The 23408-nt window shown below is 46.6% G+C and overlaps 1 protein-coding gene across 1 annotated transcript in view; it reads right to left on the bottom strand.

Annotated features, from left to right (window-relative positions):
- Positions 1-98: 98 nt before the first annotated feature.
- XKR6 (XK related 6) overlaps positions 99-23408 on the bottom strand; it is a 320599-nt gene continuing 297289 nt past the window's right edge. Inside the window, exon 3 of the mRNA XM_060653718.3 lies at positions 99-2872. Coding sequence (XP_060509701.1) covers positions 1908-2872 — 965 coding nt within the window. The 3' untranslated portion in view covers positions 99-1907. The remainder of the gene's footprint in view (positions 2873-23408) is intronic.

The following is a 23408-nucleotide window of genomic DNA, read 5'->3' as shown; positions in this document are numbered from 1 at the left end:
ATATATCTTTTTTGTGGAGATTTTTTTTCTTTTTGTGATTTTTTTTCTTTTCCTTTTTTTTTTTTTTTTTTTTTTTTTTTTTTTTTTTTGTGCCCAAGTAGAGATACAATGGGATTGAAAAGATGCCCTAGAACAGAATATTCCTTACAGGAGCAATACTTTTTGAAAAATAACATTTAAAAATGGTTGAACATACTTGCAACACCTCCAGAAATTCAACTTGGTACAACATGAAAATAAATAATTGAATCACATCTTCACCCAAATGACGTGCTTCTAAGACCCAGAGTATTGCTGCTGGTATGAGTCTCGCCATCCAGACAGGGGCTGATATTCAAGCACCATTCCCTTGTCCCTGCTCCCACTCCCCAGCACCCTTATACTCCACCTCAGCCATACCCAGAGTCTGTCTTGTATCAGTTTTCTACATTTCTGGCAAGACTTTGCAGCAGACGCATACACACACATAGATGTGTGCTATGGGCACACACACGCACATGCACACACACACACACACACACACACTCACTACACACACAAAATTTCCCACTCAACCCAGATGCACCAAGTGAGCTGAATGACTTTCAGCCAACCACAATGGTGAAAGACAGAAGCACCAAACAGTCTTTGAAATGGGTCAGTTATTACAATTTGACTTTTTTTTTTATATTCTAATTTTCCTCTTTTGTTAATATTTTTAAAAAGCACAAATGAAAAATGAAGAATTCTTTCCAGATCAATTTAAGGCTTCCCACCAAATGGAAACAGAAGAGGCCTTACACAATATCACATGTGATAAATGTATACCTTTCACGGCCTTAAAATGACAGAACAAATCATTTTTTGCCGGTCACTGATTAAGTATTGTGCCTTTAAATTGATGTCATTCTTTTTGCTACTATGCTGAGTTTTATTATTACTGATGTTCTTTGATTACAGAAATGGAAATCTCCTTTAATTTGCTTTAGAATTTCCTGTTCTTACAGAATTATTGGGGTGGCTTTTTGTTTTGTTCTGTGTTGCTTTACACCAGGAAACAAATGTGATTCTCAGTGGGTGAATGCTAAAATGGCACATAGTCAACCTTCAAGTAGCTTCTCCAGCCATTTGAGTTTTAAACAGCCAGACTTTGGCTCCTAGAAGGCGCTGATTAATTAGGGGCAAGGACAGGAGACTGGGAGAGAAACCAAAAAGAAGGAGGGGTTTTTATGCCTTTGCTTTTGGTAAATTTGTTTTGTTCAATACAAATAATCAGATAGGAAGAATGATTGCTTTGTGATTTTTTGTTGGTTGGTTTTTGTTTTGTTTCTAGATTTGTTTCATTTGATTGTTTAATTTTCCCTCTCCTGGTGCAAAAATCACCAGAGAGTTTTGCATGAGAAAACGTGACAGTACTTAATGAAACTCAGCACCTAAGGGCATAAGGCAGTTGAAGGTTTTTTTGTTTGTTTGTTTGTGTTTGTTTTGTTTTGTTTTGTTTTGTTCTTTCAATCAGCACCAATCCCGTAAATGATCTACACTTGGTGTAAGGTATAAAACTTTGTTTTTCTTTTGGAGTGGAGACAACTCCTCCTTCTCCACCCTATGAACCATAGTGTGGGATTTTTCAATACTGTTTCTTATGTGTAAAAAACAAAAGAAAAGTTTTCTTTTTGTTTTTACTTACAAAACATAGAGAATATCTTTGTATACATACAGCGACTGGAAAGAAAGCTTATCTGAAGGGGTTGTGACTTATTTTCTTTTTTGTTTTTTGTAGCATTGGTGGTGGTGGTGATGGTGGTGGTGGTGGTGGTGGTGGTGGTGGTGGTTCTGTGTGTTGGGGAAAGGGAGGGTTATATTTCTTGTAAGCGGTGTTTACCACAACCCAAACTTAAGTTCCCTTCTCAACTTGGGTCAAGATGCTCTTAGAGTGAAGACTCATACTGTAGCAACTCATAAAGGAGCGGTCCGTCTCGATACCGAATGCCTACTGCGGTGGGGGTGACATACTGCAGAATGTTAATAGTCCTTCTCAACCTCCTGTCTACAAAATGAGCATCCCAAGCTGGGTATCTCTTTCTTGGCATGTCAATCTTAATGAGGGGCCCTTCTGGGTGGTAAGGACGCCCCGACGGGGTCAAGGGCCCCATGGGTCTCACTTGGAAAACGGGCAAGCAAGTGTCAGCCGTGAGATCCTCCTGTTGTTCCGTTACGGCTCTGGTAGGCGTGACCTGGGTCCCCCGGTACCCAGGGGTCTGAGGCGCCATGGGCTCAACATCGGGGGGCAGAGGGATGCCCCAGAGCAGCTCGGCACAACAGGAGCTGGCCAAAATCTTAACTCGCGGCCCCATGGGATGCAGCACACCATAATATAAGAGCATCAATGCGATCCCAGCCACAAAGCTAATAAAGACACAACACAGTGCTGGCACCGCATAGGAGTCAGTGGTCTCCGGGTTTCTGTAAAAATACCAAAGGAACGTCAAGGCAGCATTCTCGGTCAACACTATCGTATAATATGCAAACATTCGATATCGAGTCCGCCCTTCCTTGACGTTAAACCAGCAGAAAATGTACACGATCCCTACCACCATGTTGAAGAGGATCTCCTCCCACTTGGACATACAGAAGTCTGTTCCGCCATGGATGATCCAGAAGGCCATGGCGCACCAGTGAACCACCACGAAGATCCCGAAGTAGAGCTGGAATATGGAAGCAAAGAGGGCAAAAGAGATAACTCTGGATGAGATGGTGAAGAGGCGCCAGAAGAGGTGGATGAGGGCCCCTCTGTAGCTCATACTCTTCTTGTCGTCCCTGGAGTCCCGCAGCAGCTTGTGATAGGAGGCTAGCACCCAAGCCAGGGACATCAGGGAAGTCACAGAGGAGACACCTGCCAGAAAGACACAAACCCACACAGTCAAAACCTTGGACATCCCACATGGGGCACAGTGGGGCTGTTGGCCAAGGAGATGCCCACACACACCGAAGTCTAAAGGAGGAGGGAGAAAGAAACACATAATCAGGAACGGGCCACAGAGGCTATAGATGTTCCCTAAACTGACAACTTTTGAGATCAACTTTTAGTTTTAAGGCCCCAGTCCAGAATTTCTGGGGACTCACAACTCAAGAGTGAAGGCTGAGGCTGATGTGCCTTGCCCGGGAAGCCAAGAACTGGAGCCACCGTGGCAGTTCCTTGCATCTGCTGTGGGTCGGGTGGCACGTGTTCTGTCTGAAGGGATCACGAGCTTGCGGGGGATCCTTGTTGCACACTGACATGTGGCCAGGGTTGGTGTCCCTGTCACCAGCAGCCTGTGCTCTTAGAGGAGCTGTAGAAGGGATCACTGATGGTGAAGACTGACAGCTTGCTCATTGCCCCAAGTTGCACAACTATTCTCCTCTGGGAAGACACTGGCATCTCTCCCACCTTTTCATCAGCTCACCCAATGCATCTTAACTGAAGCTTTGCATTTAGCTTCTCCATCCGCTGCCTAAGGCCACCTTGACCAAGAGCCCTGGGATCTTCTGTCTGGGTGGCTGCCTTTCTCATTCACTCCTTTCTCTCTCATTCTCACTCAGTCCTTGCTGCTTTCCCCACCCCAGCATGGCTCCAAGTTCTCCGAAGCCTTGACTTGGAGGCCCATGCTTCTCTGGTATCTGTCCTAACTTAGGAGTGTTGCTCATGCTTTGGAAATGCCTTTTCCACTCAGCACCGCTGTTCATCATTCCCCTGCATTTCAGTGATACTTCAATCATTATGGAGCAATTTTATTAATAATGCTACCTATTTGGTATGTGTAACTGAATCAAACTGAACACAACAAATAGTTACTGGAGTCTCTGACCCACGCACAAGCAACCAGCTATTAGTCAGGTATTACCATGTGATCTCCTCTCAGGCGAGACTCCCCATCACCCCTAGTCTCTCACATGTGTTCTCCACTCCGACCATCTGGAGCCTCCATTTTTCCTTTCTCCTCAGATTTCAGAACTAAATGCAATTAAATTTGGTTGAGGTCTTGAATACTGTCTCATCAAGTGACTCATTAAACTGCCCCAGCCCTGTAGTCTTTGAATTGTCTTTCCCTGGGCCCTGCTCACCGCCCCACTCCCCTCCAAGCCCCAGTGAAGAGTCAAAGTCATTTTACACCCTCCCTGCATCCACCTTCCTCACCCACCTCATGGAGCTTCCTTCCAACCTGAGAGACGCTCAGGTTCACAGCTTGCAGAACAATATAGTGCGATAACAAAAACCATTATGTTGGCATGAACCTAGAAAAAACCCCCAGACTGTCAACTGTTGCAAGGAGTATGTGTTGCTTTCATAATAATAGCAACCAAGATTGAAAGCAAACAGGGGAGAAACCATAGCAATTTTGAAAGCCAATCTTGAAAACACCTAACAGTTTCCTCTCACCTTTCTGGAAAGTTCTGAACATGATACTCTGTGTGTCTTGCTCTGCCCTTTGTATGCATAGGGCATTCCCACCGGCATCTGCTAAGACCATGTGTGCTCCACAGCCACATCACAGTGGTCATGCTAACATTTTAGAGCCTCCTGTGTTTATGTTGTCTGGTGCACTAGGCAGGGAGGAGAATGGGTGCTTTGGGAGTCACATGATTTAGGCTGTAGGTTTCTGGAGGGCAGGGAATACGCAATCATCTCAGCAGTCTGTGCCAGGCTTATTATCAATACTGGAGCATCATCAGAAAGTTCCTTTTAAACATCTTTGTGACATCAAACCCTCTCCTGGTAAACTCATTTCTTGCTGTTAATAATCTTGGTGGTACAGCTGACCTTTAATAATCAGATGGGAGTTCTACAGAAACTGAATGGGAAGAAGCCTTGATTTTTTTTTTTTTTTTGTTCCTTCTAATAAATCAGAATGTATTACTCCCCCAGTTCAAAAGAAAAACATGAGTGCCAAGCTGGAGAAATAAGAAAAAGCAGCTTATCTTTTGCCGGAGCGTGGTCTCATTCAGTCTTACTCTGGGTGTGCTTTTGAACAGACGTGGGGTTCAGAAGTAGGACAGCCCCTCAGCCTTCACCATGCTGATCTCGATATTCTGTGTGTTGTGACATTAGCCCGTCCATGCCAAATATGAATAAACAGGAATTCAAATGTCCATCAATCTCACATAGCAAAGCCAAATACAATTGTTCCCCATTATTCTATCTTCTGGGTTACCTCTGCCATTTCCTGATCTGTCCCTGTGGCTTTGAGGTCTGGGTTCTGTTCCTGCTCCACCCATCATGAATTGTTACAGAAACTGCTTCCCTCTGAGCTGACCCAGACCCTGCCTTGGATCTTGGTCAATGCTACTGGAGTTGCTCTCTAGAATACAACATGAATGCTCCCCAAACATCATAAGACATTAATGCTAATTATAAGGAGGACTTGGGACACAATCACATGGGAGACACATCTGAGCACTTGGCTCTGGGGCTGCTTGTCAGCTGATGCCCAACCCCAGTCTTAACTCTCTGCCTTATCTGTCCCAATTTGGTATATTGTATATCACCAAACAGAATATCCACAGGGAGATTCATGGACTATCCACTTCAACCCACTCATTCGACAGGATGCAGAAGTACAGGCATGTGGGTGCCTTGCCCAAGATTACCCAACTACTGACAGTAATGTTAGGCCCACAGCACAGCTCTCTGCCTGCCTTTTCATATTGGTCCCAACCCTCCATTTTTTCTGCATCCTATCCCTTTGTCAGCTCGACCCTCCACCAGGTAGTGCCTTTACTGAGGTCATAAAGGCCATCAACCTTCTCTAATAGCAGGTGTCTGTTCTAACACCAAGTTGTTTGTCCTTCAGGGCCTTGAATGCCAGGCCACATCCTTGGCATTGTGCAAATGCTCTGAGTTAAAGGGAAAAGGGAAGGTGGGAACTTCTGACATTTGGCTCATGTGCAGGGTTCCCAGGGCAGAGGTCCTGCCCAAGACCAAAAAGAGTGCATTTGTCTGGGACCTCTCTTCTCTTCAGAGCCTGAGCATGGCAAGCAGGGACAGGAAGAAACATGAATGGGGTCATCATTCCATGACAAGCCTGCCCCGCTCTCTCTGCCAGCAGCATTGACAAAGATGATCCTTTGAAAGAAGGAATGTCTGGGTGTGGCTACCTTATAATTCACCACATTCACCAAAGAACTCCCTGTTCTGTGCAAAGCTCCAGACACATTTTTTGGGTCCAGAGTTAGTAGGCTGAGTACATCCTGAGTGAAGCCCAGAAAAAACAGGCCCACTTTAGGAAGCCATTTGGGACTTGAGTTTCTCACTAGATGCTCAACACAGAGAAACACTTGTCCTCTGAGGGCTCAGGAACCAATGGTAGAAGCCATTAGATACACTTGTTATCAACTCACCTCCAAGAAACTTGTCTGGACCCCATCTGTGACATTGGCACATTTGTTACGCTTGGTCAAGGGATTAAATGTCTCATGACTTGCCACCTTTGCATCATTTCACTGGACAAAGCCTGTGGCCTCACAAACCCACAGGACTCTAACGGCATCTCTTCCTTGAAGGACTGTCAGCAGAAGGTGCTTCAGGGAAGCCAGTTCATTCTGGGGGCTCAACCGGGGTGGGGGAGGGAGAGAGTGCCAGACAGATGTGTTCCTTAACAGTGTACCTGACTGTCCCAGAGAACACAGCATGATTCACTGAGCATGTACATTATCTTATTTGGAAGAACCTTGTGATGTAGGTACTTCTTATAGGCTGAACTGTGTCATCCTTCCCACAAAAAAATTCACATGTCAAACCCCTAATCCCCAGCACCTCAGAACGTGACTGCATTTGGAGACAGGGCCTTTAAAGAGGTGGTTAAGTTAAATGATATCATGAGAGGTGGCCCTAATCCAATCCGACTTGTGTTCTTATAAGAAAAGGGGATTTGGGCACACAGAAACACCAGGGGATGTGCTCACACATAGGAAAGGCCATGTGAGGACACAGGGAGAAGGTGGCCATCTGCAAGCCAAGAAAGGAGGCCTCCAGAGAAACCAAGACTGTCTCCACTTTGGTCTTAGACTTCCAGCCTCTAGAACAGGGAAGAAATAAAGGTCTGTTGTTTTAGCCACCCAGCCTGTGGTATTTTATTACAGCAGCCCTAGAAAACTAATACAGTGCTCTAATTACATTTTTTAGATGAAGAAACTTAAGGTTTTTTTAATGTTTATTTTATTTTTGAGAGAGAGAGAGAGGAAGAGAGAGACAGAGTGTGAGTGGAGGAGAGGCAGAGAGAGAAGGAGGCACAGGATCCTAAGCAGGCTCCAGGCTCTGAGCTGCCAACACAGACCCTGACTCAGAGCTCAAACTCACAAACCATGAGATCATGACCTGAGCTGAAGTTGGTGCTCAACCAACTGAGCCACCCAGGTGCCCCAAGACATTTTTCAAAATACATACATCTATCAAGAAGTAGAGTCAGGATTCAAACTCAGAGTCTGACTCCAGTGGCCCTGAAAGTAACCACTGTACTAACGGGCCCTCCAGACATGGCCTCAGAAGGGGGCTGGGTGAGGTGACAGGATAGAAAGTCTAGGTTCTCTGGGTACAAAGGATTTGAATCTTTTGCTGAGTGGACAAGAAGTTAGTAGCCGTGGGTATCTGAGAGACGTCCTTGATTTTGGAGCTAAAAACCAAATTTGCATTCTAGTCTACCTTCCTCAGGAGAGTAACATTCAAACCACAAGTAAAGAGGTGGTTCTGGTGAGATGGCTTTCCCTCTGTCAAGTGATTAATCTTCAAAGGCCTACAGTGTATTCCATTGCAGAGGGAAGAGGTGCAAGATTTTCCCTCACTGCTGTGGCTCACTAGAAGATTTCTGTCTCACCTGAGGTCAATCCAAAAGTCAATGCATTATCTTGGCCAGGACCCAAGCCCACAGGAATCAGCCTTGGAAGGGGCCTTGTGGCCCCCTGTGAAATTCTCAGACAGGCTGGGGAGCTTTATGATTTGCTTCCACTATGGCCCGATCCGTTTCTACATTCCAAAGATCAGACTGGAAATTGTTAAACACCTCACGTTTGGCTGTGACAAGTTCTGGGCAGTGACCTTCACAGCTAGCTCACTTTTAGTGGTGCAGACCAGGAGGCGGGGCTTGCGGTTGGCCCACTGAGCTGCCTGGAGTCCAGCTCTATCAGCTAGGAAGTCACTAAGCTGGCGCCTCCTAGGAAGCCACTCCCTCTGAGAAAAGCTTGGGAGAGGGGCCTTCAGGTTCTGATCACTGGACCCAGGGTTTAAGATTTCCAGAAATGGAATGGCCACACCTTATGACCAACAGAACAGAGAATGAAAGGCTGCAATCTGCAGTGGGACACCCCTTACCAGTTGCAACCAATCTGCAGTTGACTAGCCCTAGTCATCAGGGAAGGCCCAATTTGGTGGCATCAATGCAATATCCAAGGGTCACTGTCAGTTGAACGGTTGCCAGTTGGGGAACAAAACAAAAGCTGTGAGTATGGATATCCCATCGTGTGAAAAGCATAGTGATATGGTGTTTGGGGAAGGATGGGATTCTAAAATCAGAGGGCAAGCAGCAGATGAAGTGGCTGAATCAGGAGGAAAGATGCAATGCAGTGGAAGGGATCAGGGCAGTGGGAGGGCCCAGCCACCAGGGTGAGGTAGAGAAGCTGAGATATGACAAACTGAAGCAGGGCCATGATCAGGGCAGGGCTGCACCAAGGGGCCAGCAAGTGGGAGCCCCAATACATCAGCAGAAAGGAAACTGGAAGGAGAAACCAGAACACTACAGTATCTCACAGGGAGAACATAGCATGTGGGTTTGAGGAGTACTTTGAGAACCTCCAGGGGTATCTAGAGATGGCCACAAGACTTTCTGAGCAAGAACGGAGGGGGCAACAGCAGGATTTGGTTTTGCTAGGTAGGACATGCACACCCAGGTCTTCAGCACCTGCCGTCTCCAACCTTTCTGCCACAGTGCTCCGTTCCACCACTAAATCACATGGTGGAGAAACACTCAGAAGAGGGATGGAAAGGGCGCTAAGCACAGGATAGAGCAGGGGTAGGAAGAGTCGGCCCTGCCGCTCCCAGCTCCCTCTCTCCTGGCTCCTTCCCATCAGCATATAACCACAGTCAAGTTCCTCTTATCTTACAAACACTAGCTCTCAGGACCCTGCATTTTCTGCCAATGAGATCCCACCTCTCTTTGTCTCTTCTCCAAACTTCTTGAGGGTACTCTCCTTGCTCCCTTGACTCCTGACCTCCAATCTCAATGGAGAGCTCTCTTGGAAGTCACCAACCAATTCCTCTACGCAGACGACTAATCTCTTCTCCTGCCTCTGTGTGACATTTGGCATTTGGAGCCCCTCTGTCCTTCACGCTGGGCCATTAGCTATTCCCCTAGTTATGGTATCCTTTCTTTGCTGGGCTGTTACTCCCATTTTACAGGTGAGGAAACTGAGTTTGAAGTTAAGAGACTTCAATGTGGCTGCAGCCATGTTCTGACATTACATACTCACCTAATTTGCATGGTATTGTACCCCTAGAGGTTCCCCAAACCAAGAAACATGCTCAACTGGCTATTTGTCTACCTGCACATCAAGGTCAATATTAACCTCTTTCAACCTTCCCCTCTTCCCTGAAGTTAATGTTTGGGGAAAGTCAACCATCTGCTCCTCAATTCCCCCTGTGTATTTTCTCCACACCGAGTTCCTTTTAGATGGGCAATACTTCACTTTCCACCCATCCAACCTCCCTCTATCTTCCTACATTTTTAAAAAGCTTCGTTTCTTCTTGGAAATGCTCCCAGGAAAAAGATGGAGCAGCTGTGTGCAAGGTTGTCTAAACATTCCTGCCTGTCTCCTGTCCTCACCTCCACCCAGGAGGCACAGCAAGGAAGCATGGGTACAAAGCTACTTTCCTATGCCGGCAACCACTAGAGGAAGGAAATAAGCCTCACAGATGCCTCCTGTGAGCCAGGCTCAAAGACGTTGAATAACCTAGCCAAAGTTACACAGGTGGGAAGCAAGAGTGCTAACAATGATTCCTGGGATTATCTCACTCCTCAGGCATGATCAGCATGTTCAAGCCAGCGCATCCTGGCTCATGGCATCCAATTGTTAAATTTGCAGGGATTTTGCAGGCTGGCTGATGTCATGTTGGAGGCTTGAAATAGGCATGGTGGGAATATTTACACCACAGAAACTGGCAACTGCTACAGACCAGGGTTCCCCCAATTCTGCTAAGAGCTGGTTGTTAAGCATTTACCAGCATATCACTTGGCAGGACCTATTATCCTTCTTGAAGAATTCAGTGGGCCTCATTGCATATTAGATGAGCCCCATAAGGCTGTCCTCTTTATTCCAACACTGCACTTCTAGGCAAACCAGATGTGCTACTGTGCTACAGTCAGAATTATACTTAGTAGACTTAGAATTATACTTAGTAGACTTGATGTGAAAGCAACCAAGGAACCAATCTCCTTTTTAAAGTTTCACTAAAAATACATTCATGGTAAATAATTGAAGATCTGACCATTTTCTTCCCATTTCCGTCACTTGCAAGCATTGACACCCTCATTTTCATCACATTTCTGTGTTTGGAGAGGGTGTGATTCCTACATGAGGTTACCACATGGGGTGGCCTTAAGACACCCTTGATATTTCCAGACTGATCCTTAAGAAGGGTCAAAATAGAAGATGGCATCCACCATCTGTGGATGTAACCCTCAGGACTGACAGATGTTTGTGGCTGAGTTAATGTGGAAAAACCCAAGGGCAATCAAAGTAGCCTGATACAAACATAGGAAGGAAAGACTGGAAGGTGTCAGGAAAACCGACATCTATACAAAGATGTACATCTATACATCTATACAAAGACCATACTATACCTTGGCTGAAGAAAAAGCTCTTTAACATCAGAGGGATGGGACAAGGAGGACAGAAATCAAATTTGGCCACTACAGATGTGATCTCTGTTGTAGAAAATCGTTTTACCATGGTTTATAGGAAATACCTCTTTATTGCCTTTGTATCCAGGCTCATCGGTATCTGCTAATCTCTAATAAAGATTTCAATAATGATGATCTCTTCCCTTTACTGAACAGCTACCTTGGCCCAGACTCTGTGCTAAGCATGTGACAGAATTAACTCAACTATTCTTTCCTACAAATATATCTGAAGCAGGGGACTGATTTGAAGATGGAGGAGACTAAGGCTCACAGGCTAAGGAACTTTTCCATATCAGGTAGTTAAGAAATCATGGAACTAGGATTTCAACGCAGACCTGCCTAACTCCGAAACTCAGACTCCTTTATATATATATATACATATATATACATACATATATATATGTATATATATATACATATATATATATATATATACTTATTTTTGAAAGGGGGGAGGGGCAGAGAGAGAGGGAAACAGAGAATCCCAAGCAGGCTCCAGGTTCCATGCTGTGAGTGCAGCCTGACATGGGTTCGAACTCACGAACAGTGAGATCATGACCTGAGCCAAAATTGGACACTTAACTGACTGAGCCACCCAGGCACCCCAATCAGATTCCTTTTTTAAACACCGGGATAGGTATGTCTCCTCATCCATACCCACAGATTAATGAACAAGCATTCAGATTTATACATCAATTTCTTATCAGTTTGGTTACTGTGTGGCAGCTCTCTGATCATCTCTGTGAGCACAAAGTCAAGTTTGTGGGCTTGCCAAACTGAGGACTCACCCCCGGAAGGCCTTGTCTGAGTGTCCCAGTATGTGCAGAAGCAGTGACATCTCTATTCTATGTTGGCATGGCCTCCAAACTCATTTCCTTTTACCTGCTCTCGTCCCAGAAATCTCTTCATTATGCAGCCAAAGTGACTAAGCTAAAGTATGCCCCTCTGCATGGCCCTGCAGGCACAATAGGCAGTCATGGTGCCTGATTTTCAGCACCTTTCCCATGGGAGGATATGCATTCTTGCCCTGCTCAGCTCCAGTTCCCACCTGTGGCTGCTCTGACCAGGGAAACATGAGCAGAAGTATGGGTGTCACTTCCAGGTAGGAAGCCAGGCTCTCCCATGCTCCAAAAACAGGCTGCTCCACCCGCGACCTGTGATAGACATACTGCAACAAGCAGGAAATGAATCAACATTTTAAGCCACCGGAATTGTTGGGGTATCCTCCACTGCAGCATGACTAGCCTATCTGGACTGACACGCCATCTTGTTTGGTGTTAATGCCATGATAGGTCCTTTAAAAGGACTTCAGGGCCCTACATGATACAGCCTGGGAGTTACAAGTGTAACCTGTCCGTTCTCTTCTGTGCCCTTCAGTAATTCCCTTCTCCAGTGGGTGCAAATCTAAATTCCTTTCACGGCATCAGGCCTTCATGCAAGGCCCTACTTGAGATAGCTACTTGTTCTCCCTAGGGGGTCACCTCCCACAGCTCCTCACACTCCCTTGGCCCCAGATGTGCTCCTGGCATACCCCCAACTCAGGGCGCACACACTTGCTCTCCCTCTGCCTGAAATGCCATTCCCCCAGATATCCAAGTGCTTCATGGAGCCCTTGACTCAAAGATCAGCTTCTCAGCGGGGCCATCCTTGACCACCACACTGGAAACTGCAGCTCCCCCCCCACACTGCCCCGCCAGTGCCTCCTTCCATGCTTTATTTTCTACCTTAGCATTTCCCCCACCACCTTGATAGACTTTATCTCTTACTCTTACTTCCTCTTTTTTATGTGTATTTATTTTTGAGAGAGAGCACAAGTGGGACAGGGGCAGAGAGAGAGGGAGGTGGAGGGTCCAGAACTGGCTCAGAGCTGACAGCAGTGAGCCCCATGTGGGGCTTGAACTCACAAACTGAGAGATCACCCCCTGGGCCAAAATCAGATGTTCAACCGGCTGAACCACCTAGGTGCCTCCCCTCCCTGTTTTGCCCATATGTTCCAAGGGCAGGACAGCTATTTTGTCTGCTCCTTCTGAAACTATGTGCAAAATTGTGTGGGTATTTTTCTCATAAAACAGCCCACAGTATCCTCTGATTTCTAAGAGGGCCCATAGGGAAAGGGGCTTCTGACCCCACCAGCCATCACAAGTGCCCACCTCTAGCCCTAGATGTGGGAAAGGAAAATTCTCTGGGAGCCAACATTTATCCCTTCATCCTTCAGGAAGAAATCCTTGAGGGGAGAAAAGGCCGATGAAAAGGAAACGAACATCTATTGAACGTTTCCCATGTATTAGGCATTATGCCATATACTTTGCATGTGGTACTTCATTTAACCCTGACAATACTCTCATGAAATGTCTACTGGTGCCCCATTTTACCGACAAGGCCACCAAGGCTCAGGGATGTAAAAGGATTTGCCTGAGATTCCTGCATTAAGCATGTCCTTTTATTCTCATGCTTCAACGTCTGGGGCCCTGCTGACTCCTGTGCATAGCAAGCAACTGGTGCCCTTCCATGTAAACCAACCAATCCAGAGGGGGCCGCATTCAGCCCAAACAACCATAATCATCCATTTAACAGCAGAGCAAAGTCCACAACGGGGGTGATTTTGCCCCCATCCCCAACCAGGGATACGTGGCAATGTCACAACTCTGGGTATGAGTGCTACCGGCATTTAGTGGGCAGGGGTCAGGGGTGCTGCTAAAGATTCTACAATGCATAGGATGGCCCCCCAACACACCATGAAGACTTGCTGGGTCCCAGATATAGTACTGCTGAGGCTGAGAAGCCCGGTGATAGGGTATTTCCTATTTCCTCAATATTCTCAGTAAGTCAAAAACCAAACTGTGAACCTGGGTGTGTCTAGTAGCTGGAGATTGAAACTTTCTAGACAGTTCTTCCTGGGAAGTGACTATCCTGGAAGAGGTCCATGGGATACAGACACAATGATGTCAGGAGAGGCCATGAGAACAGCATCAGTCTGATATCTGTGTGATGAGTCTCTTCTGAGCAGCACACCATGAGCTCATAGCCACTCTGGGAACATGGTGGACATAGCAAGGTAGCAGCATGCCCCTCAAGGAGCTTCAAGGTCAAGCACTGATATTTAAAGGACACAGCAGAAGGAAAGCTAGAGCCAGCCCTCTGCTTTGCTTGTCTCTTCTCTCTAAGATGCTCTCAGCGCTATCAAAACACTATCTTCACAGCCAGCTGGAGAAAGACAAACTTTAGAGATTCTAGAACAAATGTCAGCCACTCAGCCAGTGTGGCGCAGGACTCACAGATGCCTGGATCCTGGCTGGCCTGTAGCACACAGTGAAGAAGGCCATCTGCCGTCACTAGAAAGTTCCAGTAAGTCCCTTCTCATTGAAGAGAAAATGGCCAACGAGGCTCATTCTCCTGATGCTCCCAGAATGAGTGCATTTTAACCCAGGTTGTGAGATGCCCTGGAAAGGACATGAGCACTGGTACAAACATATCTGGGCTTAGCATATTGTTTGTGAACCATGGGTAAAAATGTGGATTTGGGAGTATTCAATAAGTTATGAATATAAAACATATAGGCACATCTTTGATATGTGTGCATACTATACTATATATTCATATATCTATAAATAGAAAAAAGAACATATATATATATATATATATATATATATATAGTGTATATGCACATATTGAATATGCATATTGAATATTGCATATTCTGTAGTATCAAAGATGTGCCTACATGGTAGTCCTGTCAACAGTGCTGAACCTCAGGGCTCAGAAGGCATGGCAGTAAGGCCTACTTCCTGGAGCTGCTGTTCATCTGACATAGCCTGACAAATGTAAAAGTGCTTTGGGAATTGTAAAATGCCTCATATACATTAGCTCTTATTAAGTTTGTTTTTGTTTTTGTTTTTATTTGAGAGAGAGAGAGAGAGGGCACGCGCTTGAGTGGGGGAGAGGGGAAGAGGAGAGAGGCAGAGAGAATCCCAAGCAGACTCCAAGCTCAGCACAGAGCCTGACACAGCCTGATCCAACCACCCCAGGATCGTGACCTGAGCTGAAGTTGGACGCTTAACTGACTGAGCCACCCAGCAGCCCCTAAGCTGATAACATCTTTTTAAAAGGTGGAGAATCGGGGTGGATCCTATCTCCCATGGCGTGGGATAAGATAGCTGTCAAAGCCCTGGAAATTCTGTCAGCCAAAATGGTCTTGGGTTCCTTTACCTGAGGCCACTGAGGCCCTGAGGATGACAGGCCTTGATTAACTGGACAGAGCTGTGACAGAAGCTCAGGAGGGGTAAGGGGCTCCTTACCAGGTGGCTCTCAGATACGCTTTAGTTCCGTGGCAGCTCAGGTGGGCAGTTTTGCAGAGGGACACAGAACTGCTGAGCAGGCGAGGTGGGTGTGTGCCTGTGCAGGGCTGACTCGGGAGTGGTCCTGGCCCCTTAGCTCAAATTCTCTGTGGTCAGTGGTCCTGGATGAGAAAAACCTTCCAGGTAAAATGATGTGGTCCAATCGGAGCCTTAGGTGCTGAGGATGGCAGCAATGTGTGCCTTCCACGGTAGGCAGTAGAAATACTAGCCGCCATTGTCAGAGTGCTTCTTCTGTGCCAAGAACAAATGCATTTCACTTCCTCCTGACAAAACCCCCCTGGGGCAGGAGCTATGAGTTGTGCTTTACGGATGAGAACCCCGAGGCTCAAAGAGGCAAAGGCCTTGTTGGAAAGGATGTGTGGTTCCTATGTGCAGAGCAGGTGTGTGACGCCAGGCCTATGAGGTCCACGTCAGGAGCTTTCTACAGTGCAAAACAGGAGCAGCACCTTGTCTTGCAAGCGACCGGGTCAGGAGACCACCATGTGGACCAGCAGAAGAGGACTCAATGTGCCAGGCTGTCACTGGTGAAGGGTGAAGTGTAAAGGAAATGACGGGGCCCCCATGTTGTCACAGGTGGGCAGATTTTCCAACCGGTAGGCTCCTCAACTCCAGGGTCTGGCGGCCTGGGATGCATGATGTCTGAATGCACAAGAAGGCCTAGAATTAAAAGAGGACTCAGCTCTCCTCTGCTCAGCTTTAGACCCATCTTTATCTCAGGTTGGCCTTAGAGTGAATGCCACAGCATAGAACTCCTCCTGATGTCCTGACTCGCACCTCCAACTGGGTCCAGTTGGGGGTAAATCTTACAGATGAAAAAGTTGAGGCTCAGAGAGGGTGATTTGCTCATAACCACACAGTAAGTGGAACAGCTGATGGGGGTCACCCCCAGGGGTTTCCTTCTCGGGGTCTCTGCCATCCTGCCCCCTCCCTGGTGGTGACAGATGTGTGACACGGAAGGGCACTGCTTGTGAAACTCATGAGCTTTCTTTCCTTGGAAATCTTAAGGGATACAAAAGATCTTTTGAAGATCACTTAACTGCTGTCTTTTCCTGGAGCTCCAAGTTCCCTCGAGGCCTAGAGTTCGAGATTGTCTCTAATGTGAATGTCAAGCTTAATTAAAGACCGATACTGCCCTAGTTTCACTTTTCCCTTCCTTAGAGTCAAATGCTACCAGGGCTGAAAGGGTCTTTGGGAGTCCCTCCTGCCCTTACCCACAGTAGCACTAGCCAGGTCTAGAGAAGATGACGTTGCAGGGATTTGCCTGGGATCCCTCACATTCTCCCAATCAGACACACCACCTAGGGTGAGCCTTTTCCCTATGCAGGGAAGCCGGGGGAAGAACTTACAGGGGGGAAGCTCTAAGAGGGGTGTAGTGTCTTTGTGGGGCAATGGACATGTTCTCAGATGAATCGGAGTGGTGGTGACAACTCTGTGAATATACTAAAGTCAGTGAATTGTACACTTCAAGTGGGTGAATTGTATGCTATGTAAACTGTATGTCAGTAAAGCTATTTAAATATTTTTTCCTTTGTTTGTTTGCTTATTTATTTATTTATTTATTTATTTATTTGAGAAAGAGAGAAAGTACACACAGGAGGGGCAGAGAGAGAGAGAGAGAGAGAGAGAGAGGCAGAGAGAGAATCCTAAGCTGGCTCTGCACTGTTAGCTCAGAGCCTGACACGGGGCTTGAGCTCACAAACTGTGAGGTCATGACCTGAGCCAAGATCAAGAGTCAGATGCTTAAGCAACTGGGCCACCCAGGTGCCCCTATTTAAGCATTTTCTAATAAAGAATAAGGAGAAGTTCTGCTGGCAAGACCTCTGGGCAAGGGTAAGATACAGAAGCAGCCAAGAGACCTATCTCGGCCGAACACTGGAGGCACCCTCTTAGCTCAAGCCCTTTGCCCTTGGCTGTTTCCTCTTCCTGGCACACTTGCCTCCAAAGCTTGTGGGGCTGGATCCCTCCTATCCTCACATTTTTGCTCTGGAGTCACCTTCTCCAGGGAACCTTCCCCAGCTGCCGCAATGAAAACTGCCCACGGCTCTGCTCCCCTCCCATCTCTCTGTGACATCTTCTCCCTTAGTGCCTATCATTTTCTAATATAGAAAATAAAATACTTGTTTTGTTCGCTGTTTGCCTCTCTCTACCAGAAGTGTAAGCTTTGTGAGGGAAGGGCTTTCGATCTCTTTTGTTTATGGCTATATCGGTCCCTAGGTCCTAGAACCGTGCTTGGCACATTGTAGGTGTTTAATAGTTATTGATTAAATGAATAAATGGCCCAATTATAGTTACTGCTCAGGCTTCTGAATCTGCATCCCTTAGAGCCTTCCCCTCTGAGGTTGTACTGGTCAGCCAGTGAGTGCTGAAGAAGCCTACCTTGAGTCCTTCCGCGTTTCAGCATTTGACACACAAGCATTTCCAGATGGCCAATTGCAATTTCATTTGTGGCAACTCTAATGAAATCAATTTAGTTTGCCTTTCTCATATATTTTTCTGCTGCTTTAAGAAGTCTCTTTTGTATGCACATACTACATTTTCTTTTGCACTTAAAAATTTGAATTTAAGAGGCTGGATTTCACATATAGTGTTCCTACTACAATTAAAAAAGAGGGCGGGGGGAGAAAAGAACTCTGCCTCTGTCCTTCTCTTGCCAGTTGGTAGGGGCAATCTCAGCCAGGGCCTCAGAACTGTAGTCAGATTCAAGGTGGATTGTGCACTGAAAGGGTTTAGGTCTCTGCTTAAAATGCTTGCAAATTCTGTTTGAGAGAGTAAGGTTTTAATGTGCTGTTTAACAAGGAGCCATTGGTCACTGAAGCAGGACCGTGCTCTGGAGTTGGCTGGTCAGGGAACCCTGTGGGCAGACACCAAGTAGATGTTGCATAGGAGAGAAGGAGGGTGTCTCCTCAAAAGCAGGACAGGATACAGCTGCAGAGAGGCCACTGTGGGGAAACTGGGAGAGGCTGAGTTCGTGTTCTGGCCGGAAAAGGCAGTCATACCTGTGTGCCTCTCTTCATATCAGTTATAGATGAAGATACAAGACAGCCAGGAGATGCGAGTCAACAGGGGATATTGTGCATCCTTTCCTTTCTTTATCTGCTCCCTGCTAAGACACGGATGTGTGATAAGAGGCCTGGAAATTGCCATCAAAGGCTGGAAGACCTCTGTACCAACTTGGTCTGAAACCCTGGGACTATCTCTTAGAGATGGGCAACTCTAGCTCAGCACAGGAATGAGCTAGGGCAAAGGGCTCTATTCACTAGTAAGGGATGAGGGGCATAGAAGTTCCCTATGACTCTGGGAAAGGCAATTCATTATGTGATTTGTTTGATGCAGTGGGCTGGTTGTTTTAACAGCAAGTTTTACTTCTTGGTAATGAGAAAATGGAGTGTGAAATTCATAACTCTGGTGTAGATCCATCATCTTCAGGCCACACAACCAGATTGCCATCACTTTTTGGATTGCAGCTTCACCTAATTTTAACCAGAATCCTAAAAGATCAAGGAATTAACTTTTGTGTCCCAGACATAGAGAGTGACAGCTAATGTCCATATGAATAGGACTGGAAAGAGACCAGAATGCATTTTTTTCAAATAAGTAAAAAGAAACCTACCAGGAAGAGGGACATGGAAATTTCCCATTGTGGGAGGAGGTGAGAGGGCTGTTTAAGCCATCTGACAGCTAAGAAGCAGCCTCTGGGCTTTCCCCTCACCTGAGAGCCCGAACCAGGTGGCTTGGTCCCTCACAAGGAAGGGAAAGCTGACCAGGGAGATTGATGCTGGAGAAGTTTCCTCTGGGATGCATTTCGTCCTCAGTCAGGAAAGGAGGAAGTGTTTGGGGAACTAGCAGCTGCAGACAAAGGCACAGACAGTTTAGCTCAAAAGGAGCAGAGAAACGGGAATGAACACTTGCCTTTGTGAATCTCTGGGATGCGGTCAGGGCTCTTGCTAGAAAAAGAAATAAATGAGAAGCTAAAGTACAAGTCACTAGACGGGCTTTGATGTAAGAGGAGCCAGCAGGGAAGTTAAGAAAGAAGACTATTATGGAGGTTAACACCAAAGAGACAGAAAGAAAAGGCCCTAATTGGATCTTAGAACTCAGCATTTGTTTAAAACAAAACCAGTGTCTAAAGACAGGGTTTAGTATATATTTTCTCATACTTCCTTGTCTTAGTAAAGATGCTTGTTTTTATATAACTCTGGGCCGGGATATCATGGTTATTGATGGTTAGGTGCGGGGTGGGAAGAACTACCTGAGTGAGGCTTGGTATTTGAACTACATCCTATAGATGCCATGCTACCATCTCAACCATAGGCCCAGTGTGGCAAGAAAAGGAGACTTTTTTGGGAGGCTTCCTTGCTGAGTGACCTCAGGCAGCTTACTTACCTCTCTGTGCTTCGGCTTTCCATATGTTAAACAAGGATGGTGGGTTAGATGGCCTAGTCAACCTCTTCAGTTCTAAAGATTCCATTGCTCTAAATCCCTTTGGAAACTGAAGTCATGAGATTCAAGTCTTTTCATACCAGACATACCTTTATGTGTACCCTCTGCCAGCATTTGCCTGACCTCCACTCACAGGGGTCTTGGAAGCCCTGCAAGGTTTTGCGTGGTGGATTGTCACCTGTGAGAACAAGTCAACTCTGCTTTGATCCTCTCTGAGAGAAGCCGTTGCCCTCAGGAGAAGCGCACCCCCTGTGTGTGCCCCCCGAGCAGGACTGTTCTGCACTGTGCCAGCTAGCTCTGTTCTGTGGTCAGAGGTGGCTCCACCTTCAAGTTCCAGCCCTAGCTTAAGCCCTTGTGGCTATCTTGAGCCTCTGGTCCCATCCAGGAACTTCCAGTCTTGCCCCCTAGCCGAATTAGAGAGTTGAGGGGGACACACATAGCTCAAAGGGTATCTGGAGGTGCCTGGGATTTTCTCTAAGGGTTCCCAGATGGATTTAAGAAGACAGAAGGAACATGCACCATACAGACATGGGGGGCACTGGGTTTTAATAGTAAATCTCTCTCTAATTGGGTATGCCACCCATTTGTGTCTGGCCAAGCTCTCCTGGTCTCCAGGGTCAGAATAGAAACTAACCTCAAAGAAAGGCCAGTGTATCTTTCTCGCTAATAGGTGTCTGGGGAGCTGTGAAGGTCTTGGGTCTTGGACCCATTCCCTCACCCCTTGGTCGGGCCAAGCTTAGCTCCATAGTGAGACAGCAAGTCTTTGCCCTGCATGCCTAGTAGAGAAGGCGTACACAAAATGCTCTGGAAGGTTGAGAACATTTTCAAAATGCCAACCTCTGAGCAGAGATTTCGGGGGCAAGAAACAGAAGCATCATCTTCTGCCCTTGTCAGTATAATTGCATCTAAGATACATAAACACACACGTGCACATGCACACACACATACACGCTGGAGCTGATTGGTCTGCAGTGCATATCAGCCCGTGCTCCCTCCCTGTATCGGTAACCGCTTCCCCAAGAACCCATGTAAGTCTGTCTCTTTAAGACTCAGACACAGCCATCCTTGCTAAGGACACAGGCATTAGAGCCCAACCACCTAGGTAAAGATCCAGCTCTATTGTTTACAAGCCTTGTGGCTGCCTCGTGCTGTTACTTAAAGTCTCTGGACCTCAGTTTCATCACTTATAAAATGGGAGCAATCAAAAGTATCCACTCATTGGACTGCCATGGGAGTTTAATGGGTTAACCCATGTAAACCTCTTAAACTAGCCTGTGGCACACAGTGGAGCTCCCCAAAAGTCTTAACCAGCATTACTAGCATCATCCTCTTCACTACCCTACCACAGCGCCCCCCCCCCCCCACCAGCTTGATGCAATATACCCTATGCTCTAGGTGCCCAGGACCACTCGCTCCATATCTACGTTTTGCTCTCCCAGGTGTCCATTTCTTGGCGCCTATGGTTCCCCTGTCCATAAGAGCCCCCAAACTTCTCTTTCAGGCAAGCTCCTGTGCATCCATCGAGATCCAGACCAAAGTTACCTCCTCTCTCATGCCCCCAGAAACAGCAATATATCCCTCCTCTGTATATGCACCTATCACAGAATTTGAAATGTGCTGCACCAGACCATAAACTCCTGAAGGGTAGGTGTGTTTGCAAGCCCATTGCCAACACGGCGCCTGGCCTGTGGCAGGTACCTGACAAAGAGTGCTGGTGTGATGCCGGGAAAAAGTGGTCAGCAGAGCCCTACTTATAGGATAACTCCTCCGTGCGTGCTTAACCAAAAAAGGCAGGCTCAGGTGCTATGTGGGTGCAAGGGGCTCACCCCTGACCCCTGCCAATGTTTACATGGAAGGATCAGAAAAACCCAGAAGTAAGGAAAAGTGATAGAGCTGCTAATTCTTGATCCAGTCCCCCAAACCTGTTCCCCCATAAGGTCTCTTCCATCTCTACATATCCAGTGAGAAATCACCACCTCTTCCATCTATCACTGCCTACACCAGTTCTACTAAGTCTTATTGGTTTGATCTCCAGAACAGCCCTCAAATTCGTGCACTTGGTATCATTTCCCAAATGCTCTCTACCCCATAATTTCATCCCTGGATCTCTTAGCTCAGCTCTTGCTTCCTCCCTGAACAGCAGAAAAGGAGATCTTCTTTAAATGCAGGTCCAATCCTACAGCTTTCCTATGTAACCCTTCCCAGTATACTTGGTATCAGCCCAAACTGCTTGTGGGGCCCTGCAGACCCTGCTTGATCAGGCCTCTGACTTCTCCATCCTCCCCTGATATCACTTTCCTCCCCCTGCCCCACCAACCTCAGCTATGCTGGGTCCTTCACTTGCTGGAACAAGCCAGGCTTTTCCTACTCAGGGCTCTTTCCGCTGCCTGGGAGGTTATTTCTGTTCTTCCCACAGGTGGCTCCTTCTCTTTGCTTATACTCAGCCTAAACATCAGCTCCCTGGAGAGGCTTTCCCTAACACTCCTGCCCAAAGTAAGCTCTCTCCACCCCTCACCACATTATCTGTGGTCTCAGCACCAGGTTTGTTTGCTTCAAAGCACCTAACATGTGTCATCGGTCCCATTGTTTTTGTTCTGTCTGCTCAGAAAAATAAGACTTTCGTGAGGAGAGGGTCTGTGTCGGTTCTGTTCCCTGCTGCCCCTCAGGACATAGTATCGCAGTTGACCTGACGCATTTTTGTGGAACAGTGGATCATATCAAGTGCCCACCACATGGCAAGCAAGGTGCTGTAGGAGTGTATGTGCAGCTCATTAGACCTTTACGACACCCCCAAAGGTAGCTTCTATTCACATTTTACAGAGCAAGAGGCCCAGGTAGGAAATGAATTTGCCCCAGGCCATAAAGGCAGTAAGTGGTGGATGGTGGTATTGACACTCTGTCTCACTTTTCCTGCCCCGCCAACTGCTTTCCAAACCTGGCCCTACCTAGAATACTGGCAAAGCTTTCAGCAGACACTACAATGTCACCACCAATGTAGATGACATATCAGAATAAGCTTTGTTTTTATCTTTACTCAAACTTTCAAAACATCAGATTTAAGGAAACCCTGCTGAGATGCTCAAGTGACTTCAGCATAATATTTGTATGATTGTTTATTATTACCATATTTTTCACTTGAATGTGGTCTTCTGGGGAAATTGGATACAATCCATCTTGCAGGCTGAATACCACAGGGTTAGCCCAACAATAAGTGAGGGCCACAAGGTGGAGAGATGGGAAAGGTTGGGAAAGGTTGGCATTTGGCAAGATCAGTGGAGAACTCGCATATTAAAGTGATAGTGGTGGGGCACCTGGGTGACTCAGTTGGTTAAGCGTCTGACCCTTGGTTTCAGCTCAGGTCATGATCTCATGGTTCATGAGTTCAAGCCCTGCATTAGGCTCCGTGCTGACAGCGTGGAGCCTGCCTGGGATTCTCTTTCTCCCTCTTTCTCTTCCCTTCCCCGACTCTCTCTGTCTCTCTCTCTTCTCAAAATACAATAAAATAAACATTAAAAAAATAAAGTGGCAGTGGCAGCGGTCTTCCTAACCATTTACTAGTATTAACAGTGTAAATGGACAGCTATGTCATCAAAGCCCACAAAGAAAGGCCAATTAGCCATGGATCCCACCAGTATAGCTTGTAGTCCAATTCAGGAAGTGTATCTACAATAAAAGTTCTCCCACCACCAACAAACGGCCAGGTGTTGTA

The sequence above is a fragment of the Panthera onca genome, chromosome B1, assembly GCF_046562875.1.
Source record: "Panthera onca isolate mPanOnc1 chromosome B1, mPanOnc1 haplotype 2, whole genome shotgun sequence".
NCBI lineage: Eukaryota > Metazoa > Chordata > Mammalia > Carnivora > Felidae > Panthera > Panthera onca.
This window is presented reverse-complemented; position numbering and strand designations above follow the sequence as displayed.